The sequence below is a fragment of the Helianthus annuus genome, chromosome 12 (assembly GCF_002127325.2).
Source record: "Helianthus annuus cultivar XRQ/B chromosome 12, HanXRQr2.0-SUNRISE, whole genome shotgun sequence".
Lineage (NCBI taxonomy): Eukaryota > Viridiplantae > Streptophyta > Magnoliopsida > Asterales > Asteraceae > Helianthus > Helianthus annuus.
The window spans coordinates 8862431-8887604 of NC_035444.2; the positions used below are offsets into that span (position 1 = coordinate 8862431).

General features: G+C 38.0%; 1 protein-coding gene across 3 annotated transcripts; it reads right to left on the reverse strand.

Moving 5' to 3' along the window:
- Positions 1-8212: 8212 nt before the first annotated feature.
- On the reverse strand, positions 8213-23416 carry LOC110894005 (3-hydroxyisobutyryl-CoA hydrolase 1). 3 transcript variants are annotated; one of them, XM_022141167.2, is made up of 14 exons: positions 23283-23416; positions 22679-22759; positions 22505-22573; positions 11933-11996; positions 11194-11357; positions 10949-11033; positions 10068-10153; positions 9815-9948; positions 9659-9719; positions 9482-9580; positions 9300-9401; positions 9173-9214; positions 8457-8602; positions 8213-8358 (listed from the first exon to the last, which is right to left on the reverse strand). In XM_022141167.2, exons 1-13 carry the CDS (start codon positions 23307-23309, stop codon positions 8459-8461), a joined length of 1158 nt encoding a protein of 385 aa, XP_021996859.1. In that variant the 5' UTR covers positions 23310-23416; the 3' UTR covers positions 8213-8358; positions 8457-8458. The 3 variants fall into 3 exon arrangements, with proteins under 3 accessions (XP_021996859.1, XP_021996860.1, XP_021996861.1); XM_022141168.2 differs by having other exon boundaries at positions 8213-8375; XM_022141169.2 differs by lacking the exons at positions 11194-11357; positions 11933-11996.
- Positions 23417-25174: the final 1758 nt, after the last annotated feature.

Consider the following 25174-nt stretch of genomic DNA (forward strand, 5'->3'; position numbering starts at 1 on the left):
ACGACCCTAGTGGGCGTCGGCGACGGCCCTTGGAATTGCGCGTAGCCAAAAACCTCCGTAGGCAGTGAGATAAGGCGTCGGCAAAAACTGACTTTCCATGAGGCGTCGGCGACGGCCCCTAAGGGCGTCGGCGACGGCCTCTCAAAAATGGATTTTCCTGCTGTGTTGATTTCGTCATTCGAACGTACTAAAACTCGCATAACTTTTAAACCGTTTACCCGTTTAACCTCCCGTTTCTTCCTACCTGATTGTAAATTAACATTCTATCATATGAACCTAAAATCCAACATCCGGGTTAAGGAAATTCTTAACTTATACGCTATCGGCTTATTATTCATTTACGGTCATTCGACCCGTTCATGAATTCATCAAACAACATTTTCGTTTTATCCCAAAACTTACATGATCATTATAGCATAATACTTTCTACACTATCCGGAGTTTCGTACCCGGGTTTACGCGCCCGATACCCGTTGTATGTTAATTCATTCATTCTAAACGATTATACTAAATTAATCTTCGCTAGCCCAAGTTCTATTCATGAGATCGTTTACCCATTAGTCATAAATCATAATCAAGTCCTTCGACTACTTATCCATACTCCCGCTTATCATTAGCGTACTTATGCGCAATTCTACCCGTTACCCGGTTATCATACCGTAGCCCTTTCTTACTCTCCCTTCCGTTATAACATCAAGACTACATTTGACCCGTTACATCTACTTGACGATACAACACATCCTTATTGGTCCTCAATTAACATACTTAACTAACTAGCACATAACTTTACATAAACAACTAAGAAGCGATTAATGAAATCACTTACCTCGTGCGTCCGAGTTCGTGCATAGCTTCTATGATTGCCCTTGGCCCATTGTCTTTCCATGCTCGTGTCCATGTTGATATGGTTCCTATACTTTCAAGTCACCAAAATCACATTCTCATTAGCCTTCACAATTGTCCTTGTTAAAGGTCATACCAATTGTATACTTCACATTTTTGACTTTCATTAGTGACAACTAACAAGCTTATGTCATATAATTCAATTCATATCCTTTAAAACTCATGAAATTCATCATGTAATCAAAATTAACACATACTAACATAACATGTACCATACAACTTCCTATAATCCTACCTCTAAGACCACAGACCAAATCATGCTTCTTATTCGTAGTTGACCTTCAAAAGTCAACGGTTCATCATACAAACTTTCGGCTTATTCCCATGTATCCGTATCATCATTTATGCTATATCAATGACACTTTATACATTTCTTATTCGCAATGCAAATATGCTTACCACCATTTGTTCATATCCCATTCAAAGCTACTTAGATTGTCATTGAGGCATTTCATCAAACATCTAGTGTGCGTACAACATATGAAACATCATGTACATGTACCTTATGCATAATTTCACTAAATATCATCATAATTCACATAATCAAACATTCTTGCACAAACCTTTCATCCTACATATAGTAATCTACCAATGTTCTAGTGTTCACACAATTATTCATAAAATTGCTCTACTTATTCAAATGACATAAACATCATCTTACTAGAACAAGTGGGTTTTCTCTCAAATCTTTAGCAATTCAAATTGAAGCATAATATACCTTCTAACTAGTGATTCTAACTCATATATAACTCAATTTCATAGCGATTCACGGATTGGTAAAACCCACTTCATCAAAATACATCAAAACATGAAATTCTTTCTTACCTTATGATCAGAACACTTAGGTTAGTGAGAAATCAAGCACATGCATTCGATTTGTGTCAAGAACCACCATCAATTTGCTGAATTTTGACCTTGATTGAACAAGTAGGGTTTCACCCTTTCTTTCCCCCTTCTGGTCGCGATACCACACGCACCCAACTACTGGGTTTTTAATTTTATTATGTTAGTTATCAAATCTTACACATTCAACCCCCATGTTATCTATTGTTGTCACTTAATAACTTTTTTTTTCCAAGTTTTATAAACTTTCTTGGTATTCTAAAATCTTATCTAATTATAGCCTAGTTATTTTATTTCATGCTATAATATGTAAAACATGCTAGCGAATATAAAGTTTCGGATATTGGGGCGTTACAAGTCTACCCTCCTTAAAAGAGGTTTCGTCCCCGAAACCTTGCTCATTCTCAGTAGGCCAACATTACTCTCACTTTCTCATTTATCCATTCACGATGCTCAATACAACATGATTACATTCGAGATCTTTGCAAAAGTCTTATTCATGGATAAACATAATCGCACGCATTGCCCCTATCTTATTAAATTAATAATTCACTTACATAATCACATAAGGGTCAGAGTCGGTTCCAGAGCTCTTATTAGTGTCTTTTACTTTATAATGCTAGCTCCTAGCACATACCATCACTAGCGTTTCATTCATCGAATTCATTCCAATTGTATACAATTATTAATCGTACAGACCTAAGTATATGGCTAGTTTCTAACATCCTATTTAAGCATATTACATTCCTATATTTACTAATCGAATAAATCGATTTATTTCATTCTACTCATACATCACACGCTGTCTTTCATTTTGTTCACTATGAGCCATCTTAAACATTCCATTACTATCATTACTTCTGATTACCCTTAAGCTCATAGAAGGGTCGATATATTATCATACGCATATTATAATCATTCAAAGACTTATCATTACAACCAAAATCACCCTTCTTAAACTTACTTATCCGTACTTAACAGGAAAACTAAGCATTATTTCCATGGTTACTATTGTTATTTATGCCATGCGTATCTTTCCTACAATGTCTTGTTCAAATGAACATGGCCAACAAGCCGAGCATCAAAGTTAGCATTTCTTAACTATACTTTCCGTCTCTTACGTTCTATCAGAATTTCCACAGTTACGAGCATTCAAGTTCTATACCACTCGACGATCATTACGAACATTTTGAAATTCATTCTACATTTTTGTATTACGGTTTGTATATATACATTCTATTCTGACACCTCCATCTCTAGTCGAGTCATACCCTCCTATTTAAGTTATAACTCTTTTTATACATACCTGACGAAAGTAAATTCCATTGATTCGTTATCCATACCTTACGAGGATCATTCCTTTCCGATTAGTGACATTGCGCGTCCATTCTTCAAGCTCACCTACGAGTATAAAACTTAACAAATCAAATCATTAACTACCGAGTTCAAATGGCAATCACCATCTGACCCATATGCCCCATTTATCCTTTCTACCATTCTTGCATACAACGCATTCGCATAAATATATTCATATATATATATATATATATATCAAAGTTTGAACATAATTTGAATCACATCACTTAGGGAATACTTACTTATTTGGTCTGTAATTACTTACACATTCGAATACTTTCATTCTTATCATTCCTTTATTCATTTGCTTTACATTTACTTATATGACTTGTTTGACGCAAACATGGTCAAGCTATTGACTTCTTCTTATGTAGACTAGCTTCGTCTTTTATATCTTAAATTTGTCTCGCGGATTTGAACACATTATTCATACCTTCAGTACCTTCTATGTTTTGAATCCGTCTCACGTATTCAAACATTGCATTCACATCTTTCATTCCTTGAATCCGTCCCGCGGATTCAAACATTTCATGCATATCTTTCATTCCTTGAATCCGTCTCGCGGATTCAAGCATTGCATTCGTATCCTTCATCCTTTGAATCCGTCTCGCGGATTCAAACTTTGAATTCATATCTTTCATTCCTTGAATCCGTCTCGCGGATTCAAACTTTGCATTCATCTCTTGTTGATCCGTACTTTCTTACGGATTCAACATTCTCCATCCTTATCGCTTATACTTTTTACTCCTACGTAGTACTCTCAGTCTCCCGAGCGTCTTACTACCCATTTCACCCACACGCCTAGCTGCTACCAAACTCTATCGGACATACCTGTAACAATTATCACGGTCTCACGAACATATACGTTTCTTGTGTACTGGCCAGGTACACATTCCACGTACTAGTTTCGTGTCTTCGCGTAATCAGCACCTTATGCCCGAAGAATTTAGTTTCGGCATGTGTAACATTTCTAAAACTTCCTTAACATACCATTATTACCTTTCGTTTAAAATTTTCTTTCACTTGCTTAATTATATACCATATCATGCACCCATAAGCTAAATCTACGTACCTTGGTCAATATGTCATATTACATACCTTGGTACCAGCGCTAGACCGCATTTACAGATCATCCCTTCCAAGCAATCATGCTGACCTTACACATATCATATTGTTAGTTTTCTTCAAACATACATACTTAAGCACATACTTACCTTTATTTCTACCTTTAGATCATGATCGAGTCTCAGATTGTACGGGCTTTCTGGTCATAAGAGCACACGGGTTCGAGCTCAAGTACATATTCTCTTGTACTTGATTCTCTCGAACCAGGGCTCTGATACCAACTTGTAAGACCCTAATATGTGTTTGACAAAAAGTCGCAGCGGAAATTCGTGCCACAAAATTTCTTTCATTACAAACATCTTGACATACTTAAAAGTTCATTTTAATATGTATCTTTTACAAAATAAAGTATAAATCCTACTTACTAAAATACATACTCAACTATTCCCGTACAATCTATCCTATGACTCGGTCTTCGATCTCTACTCCTCGCGATAACCGCCCGTGATTCGTACAACCTGCACTCACCACATACATTCATCACATTAGTACATAATACATAAACAAGATTCAATCTCGTACACTTCCCATTGCGTTATCTTTCTAACTTTAAGCATTTCATCCGCGCATCCATGTTCTGGTGAGGCTTCAATAATGTACCTGCATTACTTTTTCATTCTCAAGGCACACTATTAATAACGTATTATTCGACGTATCTAAACCATGCACACGAACATTCATACATGTATACATACACGTCTACATACGTACATACCTTCCTATATCTCTACGTACCTACATATACTCATGCGTACTTTCACCCATACAATAACACACATCTACGTATTTACATGCGTTACTATGTTTCTACTTACTTACATACACTCACATATATCCATACATTAATTACATGGTACTTAGACTTGGGTTTACAACTCATAAGCGTCAAGGGAACACCCGAAATCATGTTTAGAAGGCTCGTCATAGGCCACGGATAACATACCGAAGCCTATAATGCATAAATAACATAAATAACCAAATTTCAGCTTTTTGGACATGGGGAGGGCGTCGGCGACGGCCCTAGTGGGCGTCGGCGACGGCCCTTGGAATTGCGCGTAGCCAAAAACCTCCGTAGGCAGTGAGATAAGGCGTCGGCAAAAACTGACTTTCCATGAGGCGTCGGCGACGGCCCCTAAGGGCGTCGGCGACGGCCTCTCAAAAATGGATTTTCCTGCTGTGTTGATTTCGTCATTCGAACGTACTAAAACTCGCATAACTTTTAAACCGTTTACCCGTTTAACCTCCCGTTTCTTCCTACCTGATTGTAAATTAACATTCTATCATATGAACCTAAAATCCAACATCCGGGTTAAGGAAATTCTTAACTTATACGCTATCGGCTTATTATTCATTTACGGTCATTCGACCCGTTCATGAATTCATCAAACAACATTTTCGTTTTATCCCAAAACTTACATGATCATTATAGCATAATACTTTCTACACTATCCGGAGTTTCGTACCCGGGTTTACGCGCCCGATACCCGTTGTATGTTAATTCATTCATTCTAAACGATTATACTAAATTAATCTTCGCTAGCCCAAGTTCTATTCATGAGATCGTTTACCCATTAGTCATAAATCATAATCAAGTCCTTCGACTACTTATCCATACTCCCGCTTATCATTAGCGTACTTATGCGCAATTCTACCCGTTACCCGGTTATCATACCGTAGCCCTTTCTTACTCTCCCTTCCGTTATAACATCAAGACTACATTTGACCCGTTACATCTACTTGACGATACAACACATCCTTATTGGTCCTCAATTAATATACTTAACTAACTAGCACATAACTTTACATAAACAACTAAGAAGCGATTAATGAAATCACTTACCTTGTGCGTCCGAGTTCGTGCATAGCTTCTATGATTGCCCTTGGCCCATTGTCTTTCCATGCTCGTGTCCATGTTGATATGGTTCCTATACTTTCAAGTCACCAAAATCACATTCTCATTAGCCTTCACAATTGTCCTTGTTAAAGGTCATACCAATTGTATACTTCACATTTTTGACTTTCATTAGTGACAACTAACAAGCTTATGTCATATAATTCAATTCATATCCTTTAAAACTCATGAAATTCATCATGTAATCAAAATTAACACATACTAACATAACATGTACCATACAACTTCCTATAATCCTACCTCTAAGACCACAGACCAAATCATGCTTCTTATTCGTAGTTGACCTTCAAAAGTCAACGGTTCATCATACAAACTTTCGGCTTATTCCCATATATCCGTATCATCATTTATGCTATATCAATGACACTTTATACATTTCTTATTCGCAATGCAAATATGCTTACCACCATTTGTTCATATCCCATTCAAAGCTACTTAGATTGTCATTGAGGCATTTCATCAAACATCTAGTGTGCGTACAACATATGAAACATCATGTACATGTACCTTATGCATAATTTCACTAAATATCATCATAATTCACATAATCAAACATTCTTGCACAAACCTTTCATCCTACATATAGTAATCTACCAATGTTCTAGTGTTCACACAATTATTCATAAAATTGCTCTACTTATTCAAATGACATAAACATCATCTTACTAGAACAAGTGGGTTTTCTCTCAAATCTTTAGCAATTCAAATTGAAGCATAATATACCTTCTAACTAGTGATTCTAACTCATATATAACTCAATTTCATAGCGATTCACGGATTGGTAAAACCCACTTTATCAAAATACATCAAAACATGAAATTTTTTCTTACCTTATGATCAGAACACTTAGGTTAGTGAGAAATCAAGCACATGCATTCGATTTGTGTCAAGAACCACCATCAATTTGCTGAATTTTGACCTTGATTGAACAAGTAGGGTTTCACCCTTTCTTTCCCCCTTCTGGTCGCGATACCACACGCACCCAACTACTGGGTTTTTAATTTTATTATGTTAGTTATCAAATCTTACACATTCAACCCCCATGTTATCTATTGTTGTCACTTAATAACTTTTTTTTTTCCAAGTTTTATAAACTTTCTTGGTATTCTAAAATCTTATCTAATTATAGCCTAGTTATTTTATTTCATGCTATAATATGTAAAACATGCTAGCGAATATAAAGTTTCGGATATTGGGGCGTTACAAGTTATATCTTGTTATATCTTTATAAACCCTGTATATTATAAAACCTTTGACTAAATTGATAAAATGGCCCAAACCACAGGGACTAAAATGACATTTAACTCTTTACATTATATTAATTTATATTTAGTCTACGTCTTATATTAATTTCAAGATAAATAATTTTAAAATCTAATAAATATTTCAAAATATTATATTATCTCCTATACGAATTGTTTAAATTTATATTAACTTTAATTTAATTTTATAATTATCTTTTAATTAATATTAATTATCTATAATTAAGTAGGAGATAGAGATGAGAAAACTAAAAAATAGATGGCTCCAATGAATGATATGAATGATATGGTACTCTCATTGGTTTCTTTTATTATATAGTATAAGATGATTTCATTTATGTCCATAGGTATTTGAATATTATAAAAAAAACTTAAAAAATAGGTATCTGTTTTAAAAAATCAGAACGTTTTGGAACGAAATTCCATCGCAAAATTCGAATAAGTTTCTGTGGCTCTTTTTTAATTAAAAAGTGGTAACAACAATCGCCAATTGATCCTAGAATCCATCGCGTTGTGGAAACTGTCACAAAATACGTAGCTTGCTAGATGGTCCTGGCATTGTAGCTAATTCCGCCTTTAAATGGTTATGGAATCCTTTGCTAAATGTTCTTTGAGTTCATTGCCATTGTTTCCGTCAAAAAATCGTGGCACGTTATCTTTTGTCGTTAAGACAACCAGCATATATAGTCCATTGCAAAAATGATTCGCAACCAAGGTATTTGTCTCGCCCAAAAAGCGTCGGCAAAAGCATAAATTGCAATGGTTTTGACTGTTACTTTTACGCCTTTTTGTAGCATTGTTCATCAAAATATAATTTTGAAAGTTGAATACATTCAATAATAATAAGTATCAAGTTTAGTCATTCTCATTCACTTTGATAACACTTCCAATAACTTAAAATCACCACATTTGTAGAACTATTATCATTGACGAGATAGATTCATTTTCAACTTTTACCTGCATAACATATTAAACTGTAAAACACAAACATATAGTTCCATTAATTATATTAGGGTTTAAACTTATTTTCTATGAAAGGAACCTTTCGTACAAACCTCTAAAGTTTTGATGTAAGAACCTCGGTTCTACTAGATCTTGAGGGGAGTTGCAAAGGCAACCAATCATCGTCATCGCTGAAAGATCTTGATAGACACTTGGCCACCATTTCATCACTAACGTCCTCTAGTTTCGATGGTAACCACTATGCACATAAACAAAAATGTTTGGAATGAAATTTTAAAACTCATATGAACTTCAACATGCTTACCAGATTTTTTTGTTTTTTAATTTTTAGGTGGTCTAGAGATATCATAAGTGTTTTAGAAGGTTTTTAAAATTACTTTGACAAAATAGGCAGTCAAACTCAAGGGAATCTGACTATGTATTTTTTAGTTTGCTACCATGACCAGAGAACTTGGATAAGAAGAAAACCGACAAACTCAAGCCAACAATAACTCTCATGAATCTGTATAGAATGATGGATGAAGTTTACTCCTATGACCAGAGATCTCAAGGCAAGTTTTCTTGTCACACTAACAAACTCGAGGAGTTTGCTTGCCACATCTACTGGCTTCCATGACTCCAAGAGTTCAGTACCCACGAACCGCCTATTTGTCAAACATGTTTCAAAAAACTTATAGAAACGCTTATAAAAGCTCTAGACCAACTAGAAATAAAAAATCGCTTACCTTTATTGATTTTAAATTCACAACCGCTATATTTAGTTATACACCAGTTTGATCAAACACCATGTATCAGTTAGTTTAGTTACCTGTGGTTTCTTATCTTTATCAATCAACATAGCTCTAGATCCCTGCAAAAACAATGATTCTAAACACATGAGTTTAAGTGCTATTTACTTGTGATCATTCAAAAACATGTGCAAAATATGGGGAAACCTCGTAGAAGTTATTGCTAATCGTTCTGCCTAGAAGATGAGAGATACCAACGTATTCAGTCTCGAGACATTGCTTGATATTCTTAGACCGGCCTTCTCTAATCTATCATATGAGTAAATCAAACATTCATACGTTTAGAAAATCCCTAATTTAGTTGCTCAAAATCTTTAAAATACACGTACGGTTTTCAAGAATATCTTGAGACCAATTGGATTAGCGGATTTCATTGATGTTATAGCCTCATGGACCCATTTATCTTGAGTTTGTAGAGCCAAGCATTCCTAAGATGAAAATTATAATATTGTATGCAAATGTATCATATCCAACATAACGATGCGTAAATTTGTATATGAAGTTACCAATGAGCGTAATATTTCTTCACATGATTCTCCACAAAAGCATTGGTTGACCATGTCGAGCCTGGTCATACAATTTTAAATCGAAGTAAGAAGGATGTAATGGCGTGTGTTTATATACATGTCGAAATTAACTATGTAATCATGAGTAATATGTACCTAGAGTATGCACTATCTCGCTTGACGTTTACTTCTTGTGCAAACTCGTTAATAATCATGGACATTGTAGCTACACTTGGTGAATCCGATGAAGCAATCATCTTTTCCAGAGAATTCTCCATGGATATTATGCTCTATAAGAGTTGATATGTACTAATAATAATCAATTCCATGTTCTGGTTAAACATACTCATATGGATGCAATGAATCATGTAACCAAATTGTGTGGAACAAGTTGAAAAGAGGCAAGCACCTTGGATGGGATAAAATGAGTTCCAAGACCAAATGCAAGCATGTCGACTCCATTTAACCGAGCACCCGTTAATCCTACATATTCTCCTATGTACATATGTTTAATTCATGATTAAAATAGAGTAAATTTCATACGATCCATGCACCATGTTGAAAATAATAGATTTAGTAAATTATATACAATCCATGCAACCTGTAGAGTATAATAGATATTGTCCATCATTGATACACTTATCATTATGGTCTAGCATGTTTTGTCTCCCTCCAAGTAAAATGAACAAAATTTAGTTATCTTCTTTACTTGTTAATTTTCTTTCAAACCTTTTGATTTTAAAATTCAAATGCATAAAAAATAGGAACGCATACATAGAGAACACAAATTTGAATTACACACGTATATGTGTATAACTATGCAACCTATGCTAACACATGTATATAGTTATGTAAAAGTGGAAGGTTCAAATGAGAAAAATTCTTTGTAATAAGAAGTTTCAACTAATAAGAATGTTCCGTCGTTCAAAAAAAAATAAGAAGAATGTTCCATTTTACTTCATTTAATATTTGTATTTGGTTTTACTTTAAGGGTATATTGGTAAACTTACATAGATCATTAATTTGTATTCTTCCTCTTTAATAAACTAAGTAAATTAAATTTGTAACTCTTTTTCAAAACATATATATTTTTTCAAATTAAAAAAAAACAACTAATTTAAAGTGTAGAATAAATTAAAATGTGTGTAAAATAAATTATGAGGTGTGTAGGATATATTTCGAGGTGTGTATGATAAAATTCTATAAAGTGTAGGGTATATGTAGGAAATTTTGATATGTGTAAGGTTTGTAGATTATATGTAGTACATAGTATTAATTAAGATAATTTACCAAAGAACCCTGGAAGTCGTGACAAGAAATAAGATGCACCAACATCAGGAAAGAGTCCGATTAACACTTCAGGCATCGCAAAAACCTATACGAACACCAAAAGGCATGATAATAAGAAAAAAAATGAATATTAAAAGTAAACGTACTAGAATACAAATTGGTTTTATGTTTTTAGCGGTTATAATGACTTTTATTGAAAGGCTATGACAAACAGTTAGGGTGTACAACTGAGTATAATAATATACCGTATTCTCGGTAACAATTCTAAATGTTGAATGTATCGATATTCCAACACCTCCTCCCATAACATGCCCATCAAGAATGGCAAGTGATGGCTTCTTATATGTTGCAAGTAAGTAGTTCAAACAAAACTCTTTCCTGTAGTAGCTAGCCCCGAAACTCCAATGTCCTGACCAAAACAAAATGTCATGGTTTGGTTTGGTTTTCTTTGCATTTATTTTCCACTACAAAACATAGGAGTATCACTATATCCAATGGCTCATCTATCTGTTGGTAAGCGTCCATTGGAATAATGACCATGGTCGGGTAATCTCATTTGTGACGGATTGCATACATATATACCATAATGATCCCATCTAGAATCACAAGTGATGGTTTCTTTGTGGTGTTCTTTTTTGACAGAATGCCGACGGATTTACAGACGAGAACTTAAAGTATTGGGCGGATTACGGACGGATCACCTATGGACAACTTTACCAACAACTTATGAAAGATTGACCAAGGTGGTCCTATACTTATGAATTTTACCGATGAATTCTTTAAATATATTCGAAGAAATGGCATTGGACAATCCATCGGTAGTTATATTAAGTTTTAAAATAAATAACACTTGATATTTTCAAAATAAAGAAAATGTTACTTTTTTTTTGGAAAACGAAGGATTACAGACAACTTTATGTGATTTACCTTTTTAATAGATTTGTTTTTGTGTAAATAGGTTTTGCTGGTAAATCTTGCACTTACCAAGAGCTACAAATGTATAAGCAGATGTGAGATCACCACCAGCACAAAATACTTTTCCATTTGCCTGTAGATAGATCAAGACAACATGATTGAAGTAGCTTGAATACATGTTTGGAAAAATAATGACTACATTATCCTAAGTTAGAATTTTTATTATAACTAAAAGGCAAACCTAAATAGGGCTTCATGATGTCTAGGGGTGTTAAAAATACAGAAAAAAAAAACTTTATCCTAAACCGTTAATTCTAAAACTTGAAAACTTTTAAGAAACCGGGTCAACTAAAAATGTTAATTATCCAAAGTGAATAGCGCACACATATATATAGTCAAATTATTAGGCTATCCGGTAAACTCCAGGGAATGGGAAGGGAGCGGGGAGGTGATTCGGAGAGAGTAGGAAGCAGAGAATACTACGCTGTCCCCTGGTCCCGGATTTTCAGGGTGAGCGCGGTCTCCATCTCTGGCTCACCACAATCTTTTCCTTTCTCCCTATCACTCTCCCTCCCCCTATCTTCTTTCTCTTTTTTTATCCATCATTGTTTGATTTTATAAAATATAGAAAAATGAGTGAGCGATGAGGGATGTGTATAACATAGATTGAGTGGTGGAGGTGATTAATGGGAGGAGGTTATGATGTGACGTTGATATAGCAGTAAAGGATCTCAGATGGGTATAACACATAGCCTTATTCGTTCTTTCTTCCATTCCCATTAAGAATATAAACATTTACTATACCTTAAATTGGGTATCATTCTTTGCATCACATCCTATTATGGTGAACTTGAACATGTTATTATTAACTGGACCATTTTAGGGAGGCCAATAATCCTTTGTCCAAGTTCCTCTCGGACTGTTGAATAAAGGCAGGGAAAAAGCTTTCACCGGGTCCAGGAATCGGTATTAGCTATGTTTTCGCTGTTCTAGAGTCGGTAATTTTAATTGCTCGTGTTGAATTAGCCGGGAGATTCGGATGAAAGGTTCTCGAAATGGAAGCTCTGTACCAAGGGTAGAGGAGAAGAGAAGAGAAGTAAGCCACCTTCCCAAGCTAATCAAATCATCTCTATCAATAATTGGTTTACATTCATTCCCCGTGAACAAAGTGACTTGTAGATCAGACGCTGGCTTTGATGGTAACAGTGTCAATTAACATTGCCTTGCAGCACAAGGTACGAGAATCACTGTGATCAAGTGCAGGGCAACAGAGTAAATACTAGTTTATTTATTCTTCCAATTACTGTTGCGGTTGCTGTTGTTGGGCTAAACCATTCATCCTTCATCCACCGATCACCAAATCGGCTTAGCCAAGACCAAATCCACATTCTTTTAGAGTGATTAGCTCCGTCATGCCTTGCTGCTCTGCCCCTAGCCCTTTCTTAGCTTCGTAGCCCCATTCTTCCATCATCTTCCACTTGAGGTTCCTTTGGAGATTCCTCCTATCCTAGGGGTGAGCTTTCTTGGCTTCACTCTAGAGTCCAGGGAGACATCGAAAACGGATACGTATGTTTCTTCTCCAGATCCTGAAGATGAGCATCTTGTCCTTTGAGGCCTGTCTACCTCTCTCGGAGGAGACCCTTGTCGATGTGATCCAGAATGACGTTCCGGAACGCCAAACAGTTGACCGCGGAGTGGTTTGTGAAATTGTGCCACTTGCTGTATTCCTTCTTACCGATTTATCCTTTGGTTAGCGGTTTTGATTTACTGACATTTTGCCACGATCGCGTAATATCCAATTCTCGATTCGTCAAATTGTCCTCTCTTGGGCACCAATTTCTCTGGTATTGCTGGTCCTCTTTCCTCTGTAAAGCAGGACACATTAGTGGTCGCTTTCTCACAATCTCCACTACGTTGGAATCAGCTTCCATGTTGGGATCGTAATAGTAAGTTCACTAAGGGGAAGCCTTCCTCTGACCCACCTCTTTCGGGCAATCCACTCATTCTTGTACCTGACACAAGTCTTTCTAAAAATCTACTTATTTCTGGGCTAAGAGAAGTACTTTTGTTTGTTGCCGTTGAATTATCTAAACAAGTACTTGTTTGCGAGAAAGTTTGTCACATAACTTCTTGTTGTTGTATCTGGCTCGCTTATCGCTCTAACTACTACGAGTAACTAGCTAACATTCGTACTTGTTTCCTAGGCTTCAGATGTCTCATTATGGGAATGTGGATTGGCCCAGGATCTTTCTGTTCGAAGCTACCCATTGGCCTGTGAGGAGACATGCCACCCCTTAGTCAACTCCACTGAATAGCTGCCAAGGCCTGGAACGAGTACGACTAGGAAGATCAATAGAACCTAAACTTAGGTATGCACTTGCTGGCTGGTCTCATTGAATGGCTTGTGATAGGAGTGCCCTAAGGATTTTGAAGGGCTTTATTCTTGTACTCGAACGGGGGCGATCCCAGACCTACACACGACTAAATGGAATTTCTTCTTGATTGAAGTTTTCCATCAAAGCCCGATCTCTGTCACTGTAAATGCTGGCTTCCTAAGCAATGAACGACGAATTCGTCTCTTTGTCAGACAGTTCGGGGGATGGGAGCCGAAAAAAGAAGCCTTTTCTGCCTGCACTACTACTTACGTCATTTCTTTCGGGCTGAGGCGAGAGGGCGCTTTGAGACCGATTTAAAGCATTTTCGCCCGTTCGTAAAACTAAAAATTGATTAAGAGAAGGCGAATACCGATCAAAAGGTTTGGTATCCTTGTCCAACTTCTATTCTACGGTATTCAAAAAATCGGCATGTCTTAATGCCTTTGACCGGGGAATATCCCCCGCAGCAAAAACGAATAATGAAATAAGAGAAGAAAGGTTTTGGCATAAGCTCACACGGCATAGGGTTCAAAGGGTTTTTCTACTCATAAACTCAGGGGTCGGATTTCCACTTCTTTCAGGCACTTTCTTTATATTAGTTTCGTCTAACTTTCGCAGGTTCAGATGATTGATTCGCCCGAACTCCAATTTGTTCTGGGTTAAGTCCCATACGTATTTGCCTTACTTCTTCTATCCAGGAAGACAACCCAAGCTAGAGAAGTAAAACTTCATTTTGGTTTTCCTTGATCAACAGGCCGTCAATCCTTTCTTCGACCTCAAGAGATTGAACAAAGAAGCCTCATTGATTGGATATGGTTCCATCTCCCAGTGGTGAGCAAACAACAGCCCCCCGATCAGCTAAGCTAGAGAGCAGATATGCTACTCGTTCTTGCATTACGCGCCTGAACGAACAAAACCAAATCAAATCAAAAAAAGGTGTGGGATATTTTTTTCGTTGTTTTCATTCATGCCCTATCCTCCAATGGTGCATTCACTCCCGCCCTTAAGAGTTATTGCTTCAAGTTAACTTGCCTTCTATTATTACTGTCCAGAGCGGGGAAGAAGCACTACTGAAGGTCATTACTGTGAAAGACCGTCTTATCGATCTTTCTTTTGAAAAGGCCTATAGAAAGCCCGCGAGTTCTTCCTCCTTGATTCGTTCGTTGGTCACTCACTCTCTTTAGAGTCGTTTAACACCCAGACTTAAAGATAAGAGGGAAGGTTTCTTTATCACAGTCACCGAGACCGAAGCGAGGAGGGGATCTTGGTTTAGCCATTCACTATCGAAGCGAAAGTCAAGCCACCAACCATCGAACCGATATTGATTGACCTACTAATCGGATAGTCGAGAGACAGATATAGGAAAGCGAAAGAAGGGCTCAGTTAGGGTTAAGAGTGATCTACCAGTCTTCAGATATGTTCAGCTGGGAATGGAAATAATGACTTTCGCCTTCACGACATGGAGAATTCACTAGTAATTATGTTAACTACAACCAAAGAGTTCGCGATTCAATTCAGTCTAGATCCGCTTTCTAGGTTTCTTGTGGGCCAGTAACCATCCTCACCGACCTTGGTTCCTTCCGAGGTTGTCTAATTCATTAGGATATGTCCTTACTCCGAAGAATGGGAAGTGGCGGCCCACTGACAACAGAGGGAATTTAGTATGGTAAAAAAAAAGAACAAGAAAACAAGAAAGTCAAAAAGTCAAAACTAACTCTAACTAACAAACAGTACTTGAATCTTACTTATTTGAAATAGATGCAAAACACTTTTTCTCAATGCCTGCGGAGAGATTAAGCCTTTGTGTGCTCTTTCTGGATGAATTTTTCACCATCTATCTCCATGGGTGAATGCTTCCGGCTGGTATTTTATTATACCATGTGTAGGCTCGGCCTGTTAAGGACTTAGAGAATTATCGTAGTCGCAGGTTTGCATTTTCTTCATGTTTGCCAAGTGCTTCGAGGAAGCGGGAGATATGCTCTCTGGCATTGCCACGGCCGTTGTAGAGAGTCAAAGTGGGGTGTCCTTTTGGGTAGGGCATGTGTTGCAGCTCATTTGGTATGGCGGGTAATGTTCATAGGTGAGGTCATCAGGTTGCTTCTTTGAGCGTTCTTGTTCGAGTAGGCGTGTAAGTTCTGCTACTGTGACGAATTCCTGGGTTGTAACAGCAGAGGCATTGGGTTTTTCTGTACAACGGCTGGTGGTACTGTTGGCGCCAGAGGTGATTGGGGTTGGGGCTCTTGGTGGACTTCGGCTGCAGAGGCCTCTGGCGTCGTTTTCGTCAGGCTCGATTTGAACTAAATTGTTGGAAGAATTGCATCATCTTTTCATTGTTCTGTGCAAACGCACGACTGAGCAGTTCTGCGACTTCTTACTCGGGCCGCCAGGTGCCCGGGGTGGAGATGGCATCTCGTGCTCAGAAAGTTCGTCGTCAGTACGTTCTTGCTCGTCAACTTCGTTTCCTGGGTTCACTCGGTCCGTTGGCTATTTTCTCTTTGCCATTTACTTGTGTAGTCACCTACCCACTGGAGTCGCCAAATGTAGAAGGTGGATACGGCTAAGTATTACGTAGAGAATGAGGCTGATGTCTTGGAGTGGTGAGGTGGCTCAGGAGGTCGCCTAAACCGAATGATGGTCGTACGATCACCCTTGGGTCAAGCGGAGGGCAAAGAAAGAGACAAAGGTCCGGAGATGAGGGGGAGTGAAGCCGAGAGATAACCTGGGGAATCCCAACGAAGAAAGGTATGATGTAATCTCTGTCTTGGGGCCAGCTATTTATAGGCATAGCAGGTCAAAGAAATGTCGGAACCCAAGATCGTTATGCTGACGTGTCATAGTTTGTTATAGACAAGATTTGATATACATTTAATATAGCAGTAAAGGATCTGAGATGGGTATAACACATAGCCTTATTCATTTGTTCTTTCTTCCATTCCCATTAAGAATATAAACATTTACTATACGTTAAATTAGGTATCATTCTTTGCATCACATCCTACTATTGTGAACTTGAACATGTTATTATTAACTGGACCGTTCTAGAATGACTTAAACTTTGACTGCAATTTTATTTTAGTATAATTATATTTCTTTTGTTTTGTACTTTTTTTTTAACAAAAACCACAACAATATCATTCCACACGAAAAAAGGCAATTACAAAGCAATGGCAGGTAGTCGGGCAACAAGTTGCGCCGCCACCCCCTTTTGAATAGAAAAACCAATTCTACTAAATACAAAGTTTGAAACCTTTAGCGTCGAAGAATTACTATTAACGACTTTTTGAACCCGATTCAAAAGTGGCACAGCGTCAGGAGCGAGACCACCAAAGGTATCATACACAAACGGGACAAACACATGTTGATTCTCCAGGCAGACTTTCTCATGTTTTGCCACTTTGCTCGCCTCTACCTTGAGCACCGCTTATCCTACGAAAAAGCCCTTGTCCTTGAGCCCGACAAGGGGGGAGACTCCAATTAGATCTACACAAGCGTGTTTCCCCCTTCCCATCCAAACACAAGGATGTCCGTCGGGCGTAAAGTGGGCCTCCCCTCTAAGGGGTCAGTCAGGAAATTTACTGGAGCCTCCTTTTTGGAAGAGATCCCGGCCCGCTTAAGAACATCACATAACACATCTCTCACCTAATCATGCCGATATTTAAACCCTGGAAGCTCTTTACAGTGGATCGCGTGCTCGCCGAAAGAATCCAAACACGCTTTGCGGCATACCGGACATGGCTCGTAAACTGGGAACAAAGGAATCATCAGTTGGTATCTAAGGATGGCACGGTATTCCACAGCCGATATGTGTTACCCCAAGCCTTCAATAGGTGAGACAGACAGAAAATCCTGAGCATGTGGGGCACGTAGACATTCAAACACAACTCTTTGCCGAGGGGATAAAACAAACTTCTCCTCAAACCTCTTGACAATTTCGCCATATAAGGCATTCGCCAAAATTTTCTGGGATTTAGGAGGAGCGCTGTCTTTAATGTAGAAACCGCCAATATCAAGGTCGGGAAGAGAACTATGCAAAAGGTCCAACGCACTCCTGTAATCGGAGTCTAAAACATCCCCACCACATTCTCGGAGTATGTGGTCTTGTAAACCCCAAGATTGGGCCCTTGAAGCCATGAAAGCATATGAAGAGGCATCCTCGGCCGTACAAATCCCTAAGCCTCCGAACCGGGTCGGGAGAGAAGCCAACCTCCACTGGAGATCTCCAAAAATGGCACCCCCACAAACAACAATATCCTCTAATGCTCCCCGGAGGCCTTCATAAAAAACAGAGAAAGCTCCCCTGACCAAAGAAGGTTGACACGTTCGAAGACCAAACAGTAATTTAGCAACACCCATACAAGAACGAAGCAAGAGGAGCTCGCTCCGAGGGTCCCGTAGGCGTTTAAGGCACCTCATCAGCTCAACTGCACAGTTCGCTCTTTTAAGAGCCATACTACTAATAAACTCTGCATCACGACTAACGGCACCCCCCAGGAGTTTCACACCCAGCACCGGCCTCCCAATCCCCCGAGGGAATAAGCCCTCCTAAACCATTACACCATTGCAGGTTGGCCAGAAAACTTCAGTTTTCTTTATATTAAGTTGAAGCCCTAAGGAAGGACCCTCAGCTCTGATGATATCTAAAGCATTAGCCACTTGGGTGGCATCTCCAATAAGCGTTCCGTCATTTAGGTACCAGGCGTGAAATAGAAGTTTGCAGCGATCCCTTATTCGGTGAACAAGGGGGTGTAGAACAAGGCAAAAAGGAGGGGCCCCAAGGGGTCCCCCGTTCAGCAGTAGACCAAATAAACGCACCCCCCACATATAATCTAGCTGGTTGACCATATAAAAAATCAACCCACGTAGAAATAGAAGGACACCTTGTCCTTACCTCGTACAGTAGGGCTGTCCTATCAACCAAATTAAAAGCGTTTGAAAAATCATCAGTAAGCATAGCAAGAGACCCATCTTGGTGGTACTCATTAAGGAACTTGTTCGCACTATGAAGAACGGCCTCTGCCCCACACGGATTCCCTACCCCAAATTGGAAATCGCCAAGGTATTTGGCCATCTCCTTCCAAACACCTTTCATGGCCACCTTGGAGATCACCCTCCTCCAAATCGACCCAACAACGATAGGCCTAATCCCATTATGCGGTTTGAGAAGAGGTGTAAGAGGAGCAGAAGCAACAAACTCCGCCAGACTCCTCGGGCACCTCCCCCAAGCACAAATTAACCACAGCTGAAGTAGCCCTAAGCAGGCTATCAGCAATCACAGACCCCTCCCCACAAAAAGCATCTAAAAGATGTTGGGCCCTTAAGCCGTCTCTTCCGCACGACGTACCTTTGGGGAAAGATTTAATACACCCGAGCACACAATCGGGCTCCACCACAAGAGGAGACTCAGAAGGCAAGGAGGCAGGCATGGAAGGAGGGGGCATACATGGGTGCTTAGCCACTAAAGCCTCCAGAGTATTCATATTGAGAGGGGCGACCCCCGAGGAGCATAAAACCTTAACCGTTGCAGTGAAATGACCATCAGCAACCTTACGTAAACATTGTTTCACATTGGTCCCCCCCCACACTCATTATCAATCTTAGTGCCCTTTTTTATTCCATCCGTAACCCTCCTCGCGGGTTGATTAAACAACGACTGGACAAGAGTGGCAAAACCCTCACGATCACCCCACTAAGCCAAAGACCGCTGGATGCTAAGGCATTGGCCCGTCTTCCTATTGCCCGACCTCTTGTCCTGACGACCAGCAGGCTTGAACACCCGCAAGGTGCAACTTGGTAATATCAAAAGTCTAACCCATGCCTCAACAGAATCAGGCATCGCAACCACCTTGTCCAAAGCTGCAGTTAAGACTTGGGCAAAAGCCATACGACAACTAAGGGGGATACTCTTAACAATCTTGATGAGGAGAGAGAAAACACGGTCAAGCAAAGCAATATCTACACCCAACTCTTCCAACGAGGTATCAACATTTTCAACACCGGGTCTAGTGATGCCAACAATAAAACCCTGTTCATCTCTCTCACCTGGCACAAACCGAATAACCTTATCCTCATGGTGGCACGCCCGACTGAAAGCATGAGGGCACATACACTCACCACATAACCATTGTTCGGACACCCTCAAAGCTTCACAAATAAAAGATTAAGATCGTCAGCAATTGCACATCTCAAAGAATCTTTCCTCTCGTCTGAGCCCAAATGGTGACTCTTGATATGTGCCATTAACCTTGGGAATCCCTTAGCCCCCACCAAGCCATCGGGGCAACAATGAAACCGTCGGAAAGGAAAGGCCAGAAACCGCTACCATTAGAACCAACCATAACAAAACTAAGTAAGCGGAGTCGACACTTAGATAATGTCGCGTACGCCACCACCAATAAAGAAAACCCAACCCAAAAGGAAACGCAGCTGATGGGTCAAAAGGTAATTGATCCGCTACGCTAAAAACCCCCGAAAAAATCACCTAGGCATTTCGTCGAACACCTTGCGTGTGAAGAAGAAAAACATAAAACTGTGCAGTCAAATCAGCAGCTCCATAGATCAACCCGATCGGGGCCCCTTGTGCAGCATAAGAAAGAGCGGAAATCCATACCCACAAAAACCCTGAAAATATCTTGTCTAATTCGAGCTCCAATCAACTAGTAAATTGTACTATTCAACGGCAAAAGAGCAGAAAAAGAAAAAAAAGAGTTAAATGCTTGGTTGGTCCCTGTGGTTTGCAAAAATTGCAGACTTGGTCCTAGTGGTTTACTAATTACACGCGTGGTCCCAAAAGTTGTCAAAAATGCACTCGGTTGGTCCCCTGACCTAACCTCTATTAAATTTCTCAGTTAACTATGTGTGAAATGACTATATTACCCCTGAAAGCCCAATCATCTTCTTCAACCTCTAACACCCACCCCCTCCTTCTCTGTTGAAGCCCAATCTCTCCTCCGATCTCACCACAAACGTTCCAAATCCAGCACCATCATCATCTTCATCATCCTCATCTTCCTCTTCATCTCGCCGATACGTCGATTGAACTCTTCTCCGGTCAGTTTTCACAATCATCGTGCCGAAGATGCTTTCGTCGTCGTCGTCGGAATCTACAGCGGCTCCGAAGTCCTTCGGAAGGTGTTTGAGGAGCGCAGGTAGTGATTTGTCGTCGTTTGGATCGTCATCGTCTTTACAGAGCATTGTGGCGTAAATATCTCCTGCATCTGAGTTTTCAGGGTTTTTTTGTGGTTGATTGTTGTTGTTTTCGTATTCGTATTCGTCGTCGTCACTGTGGACTACAAACGTTGAGTAGAGGTCTGATTTTGTCGGTTTTTTGGTATTCCGGCGAGATGACGGTGAGTAATCCATATCTCCGGCGAGTGTGTGTGTGTGTGTTCGTCGGAGTTTAAACGGTTATGGTCAATACAGTCTGTTCAACATGAAGAGGGGTTATAATTTGTACTCCTTTGACTTTTGTAAATTGGCTCATACAGTCTTGAAAACATGAATCTATTAAAAGAGAAGGAGGAGGTGGGTGTAAGAGGTTGAAGAAGATGATTGGGCTTTCAGGGGTAATATAGTCATTTCACACATAGTTAACTGAGAAATTTAACAGAGGTTAGGTCAGGGGACCAACCGAGTGCATTTTTGACAACTTTTGGGATCACGCATATAATTAGTAAACCACTAGGACCAAGTCTGAAATTTTTGCAAACCACAGGGACCAACCAAGCATTTAACTAAAAAAAACAGTTTCAGCAGAAGTTGAAATTGAAAAGCGATTACTTCGAAAGAAAGCAACCCAATATGAATTCAAGCCATCTTTTAACAATATGAGATTTGCGTAACGACTCTTTAAGATGTAACAACTTGTTGGTTATGGTGTTCTAGGTAATATCGAAATTAACATACGATAACAACAAAACAAATATCATTGTTCTTAAACCGCAAAACTTTTCAGAAACAATACATTGAGCAAGTAAACAATAGTAAAAAAAAAAAGTATTATTTTGTTTATACCAGTTTTTAAAGTTTTTTCAAAAGTATTATTTTGTACTAATTATTGCATACCAAATTCACAACTCGACTAGATTGCACCTATAAAAATAGGAACTGAGTTCCTATTATAGTTTCGATTTCAAATAGTGAAATGTGCTATCAGCCCCTAGAGTAAACATTAAAAATTTCCAACTATCATTTTTTTTTTACCATATAGTACGTAAATCGTGTGGAATTTTAGATGTTCAAATCTAAAGCTTCTATTTATGTTTTGTACCTTTAGTATAACAAGTTTAACGATTGGATCGTTCTCATAAGCTTTTAACTTCTCGTACATTTTTCTCAACTGCAAATGGTATAATACAAGTAAGTAACATATACGAGAATCATATTTTAAGGTATAATACAAGTAACATATACGAGAATCATATTTTAATTTTGTTATATATACCATCTCATAGTTGAGGGTATTTAGCTTCTTTGATCTGTTTAGTATCACTTTTCGTGCTCCCCCAATCTCTTCAAATATCACCTACAAAAATGTATAATTATGGTTCAAAGAAGTCCCAAACACATAAAACCATTGATATCCTATATATATTATAAATTATGATGGTAATAATCAAATGTATATTAAATCTTGTAAATGCGCGTTCTAAGCCCAAACCACCATTAAGTTATCACTAACAAATGATTCAAATGATCAAGAAAATTTATAAAAAAATTTCAAATGATCAACAAAAGAAAAATAACGGACAGAATTTGCTAGACATATATACAAAAATATAACCTTTCGCATACATAAATTATAAATTACCAGTTTCTTCTGATACCAGTGACAACCGCATATATATATTTATCCGGTCATATATTAAAACTTATAATGAAAATGTAAAACCATGATTTCGTTTATTACATTAATTAAGTTTGTAGATTATTAGATTCGGTTTGGTCTGGTTTAGTTTGTTAGAACATTTTTTTCAAACCAAAGATGACTAAAGACATAGAACTGAACCCGAACGATCTCTATGTATCAAAAGAGCCGAGTGATGTACCTCGCGTGCCTCGTCCTTGAGTGCCATGAGTGAGTCCTGCAACTACAAAGCCAGGTCTCGAGAATTGTTGGAAAGTGAATAGATGTACACAATGGAAGTGATATAATATGTAGTCTTTTTTTCTACAAAGTTATATAAGGATATCAAAGATTTTTAGTATAAAAATAATATTTTAGAAAATTACTCTTAAAAGATGTTACGATAAATGATGCGTATTAAATATCACAAACACAATGTGTAACAAACCGTCCTTGAATTTTACTTGTTTCTTTGATTAGTGTATTAAAGTTCAACGACAATAAGTTGGGACCAAAAGGACAAAATATTAATAGAGGCAGCTACCCTTTTACCTTTTAGTGGTGGACATGAACATAATTCCAAAAATGGACTTCCATTTATTTATAATTTATTTTTATATCACTCGAGTCATATCGAAAGTCTTTAAATTTATTGAGAAAATTGACAAGACAGAACACCTATCTTGATTTTTTTGAGTTTTTGTAATAATGATTTAGAGACTATTATAAATCAAATCTCGTACTTACTACTTATTAACTTTTGTTTTTTTTTTCTAATAATATCTTAGATCAAAGGCTTTTTGTTACGGAATAATGCCCCGGTCACATGAAACTAAGGTTGTTCAAAAAAATCCGAATTCGAAACCGAATCCGAAATATCCGAAAACCCGTATCCGAAATATCCGAATTTTCGGATATCCGAAAATCGGATAATCCGAAAATTCGGATTCGGATTCGGATAGTGATTTTGAGAATTTTCGGATTGAGAATTTTCGGATTGAGAATTTTCGGATAATTGGATTATCCGAAAATATCCGAAAATTTAATTTTTATTTTTTTTCGGATATCAGAATATCCGAAAATATCTGAAATATCCGAAAAATATCCGAAGTATCCGAAAAATATCCGAAATATCCAAAAAAATATCCGAAATATCTGAAAAAATATCCGAAGTATCCGAAAAAAATATCCGAAATATCCGAAATTTATATTCGGATATCCGAAACTATCCGAAAAATCTGGTTCCAAATATTAAAACATAATAAAAAAATTAAATAAAAAATTGGATATTCGGATATCCGATTAGATATCCGAACCCGAATCCGAAATTTCGGATCCGAAATTTCGGATATCCGAAAATCGGATATCCGAAATTTCGGATTCGGGTTTGGATGTCAATATTTCACTATCCGAAATTTCGGATATCCGATTTTCGGATATCCGAAAACCGGATTATCCGATCTTGAACACCCCTACATGAAACCCTCTTTTGTGTAAGGGTATAAGGAGTGGTTAAACACTTTAAAGTGGCAAACCAAAAAACCGACCAATCAGAGCGTGCCATGTCAATTAGGCAAAAGTGTTTAAACTTTGCTGAAAAGTGTTGGCAATGGTTTAAACACTTGCTGAAGTGGTAAACTTTTATTATTATTTTTTTTTTGCAATAATTTATTTAATATAAATAAATTTAGGATATATACATTAAATTAAAAAACAATAAAGTTTCATAAATTAAATTAAAAACATCAAAGTTACACTAAATTAAAAAACAATAAAATTACATTAACATGAAACAATTTAAACTAGTCTTCGTCGGAATCGGCCAAAAGATATCTTCGTTGTACTTCGGGTCTTCGACAAAATAATCCGCCATGAGTGTCTCATGCCCCTCCTCACGTTGACGTTCAATATATCTCCTTCGGTTAGATGTGCCGGTATCTTGAAGTTCGGCTTCTTCGAGGAGATTTTGAAAAAAAAGAATGCTACTATCGGATGAATCGTCGCTACTCATGGGTGGGAACCATAACGGGAGTTCATCCGCCATTTTGTATGGTAAACTTTTAGAAGGAATTGGTGGTATTTTTTGGTTTGTTT

What these genes read in the sequence shown, in the direction of transcription:
- LOC110894005 (XM_022141167.2), bottom strand. Translation starts at nt 23,309, where the DNA reads ATGGCACTCAAGGACGAGGCACGCGAG. An exon ending in TTAAACTTGTTATACTAAAG is followed by an intron (nt 11,997 to 22,504) that starts GTACAAAACATA and finishes ATCTATCTACAG; the next exon opens with GCAAATGGAAAAGTATTTTG. An exon ending in CTCATTTTATCCCATCCAAG is followed by an intron (nt 9,949 to 10,067) that starts GTGCTTGCCTCT and finishes CAACTCTTATAG; the next exon opens with AGCATAATATCCATGGAGAA.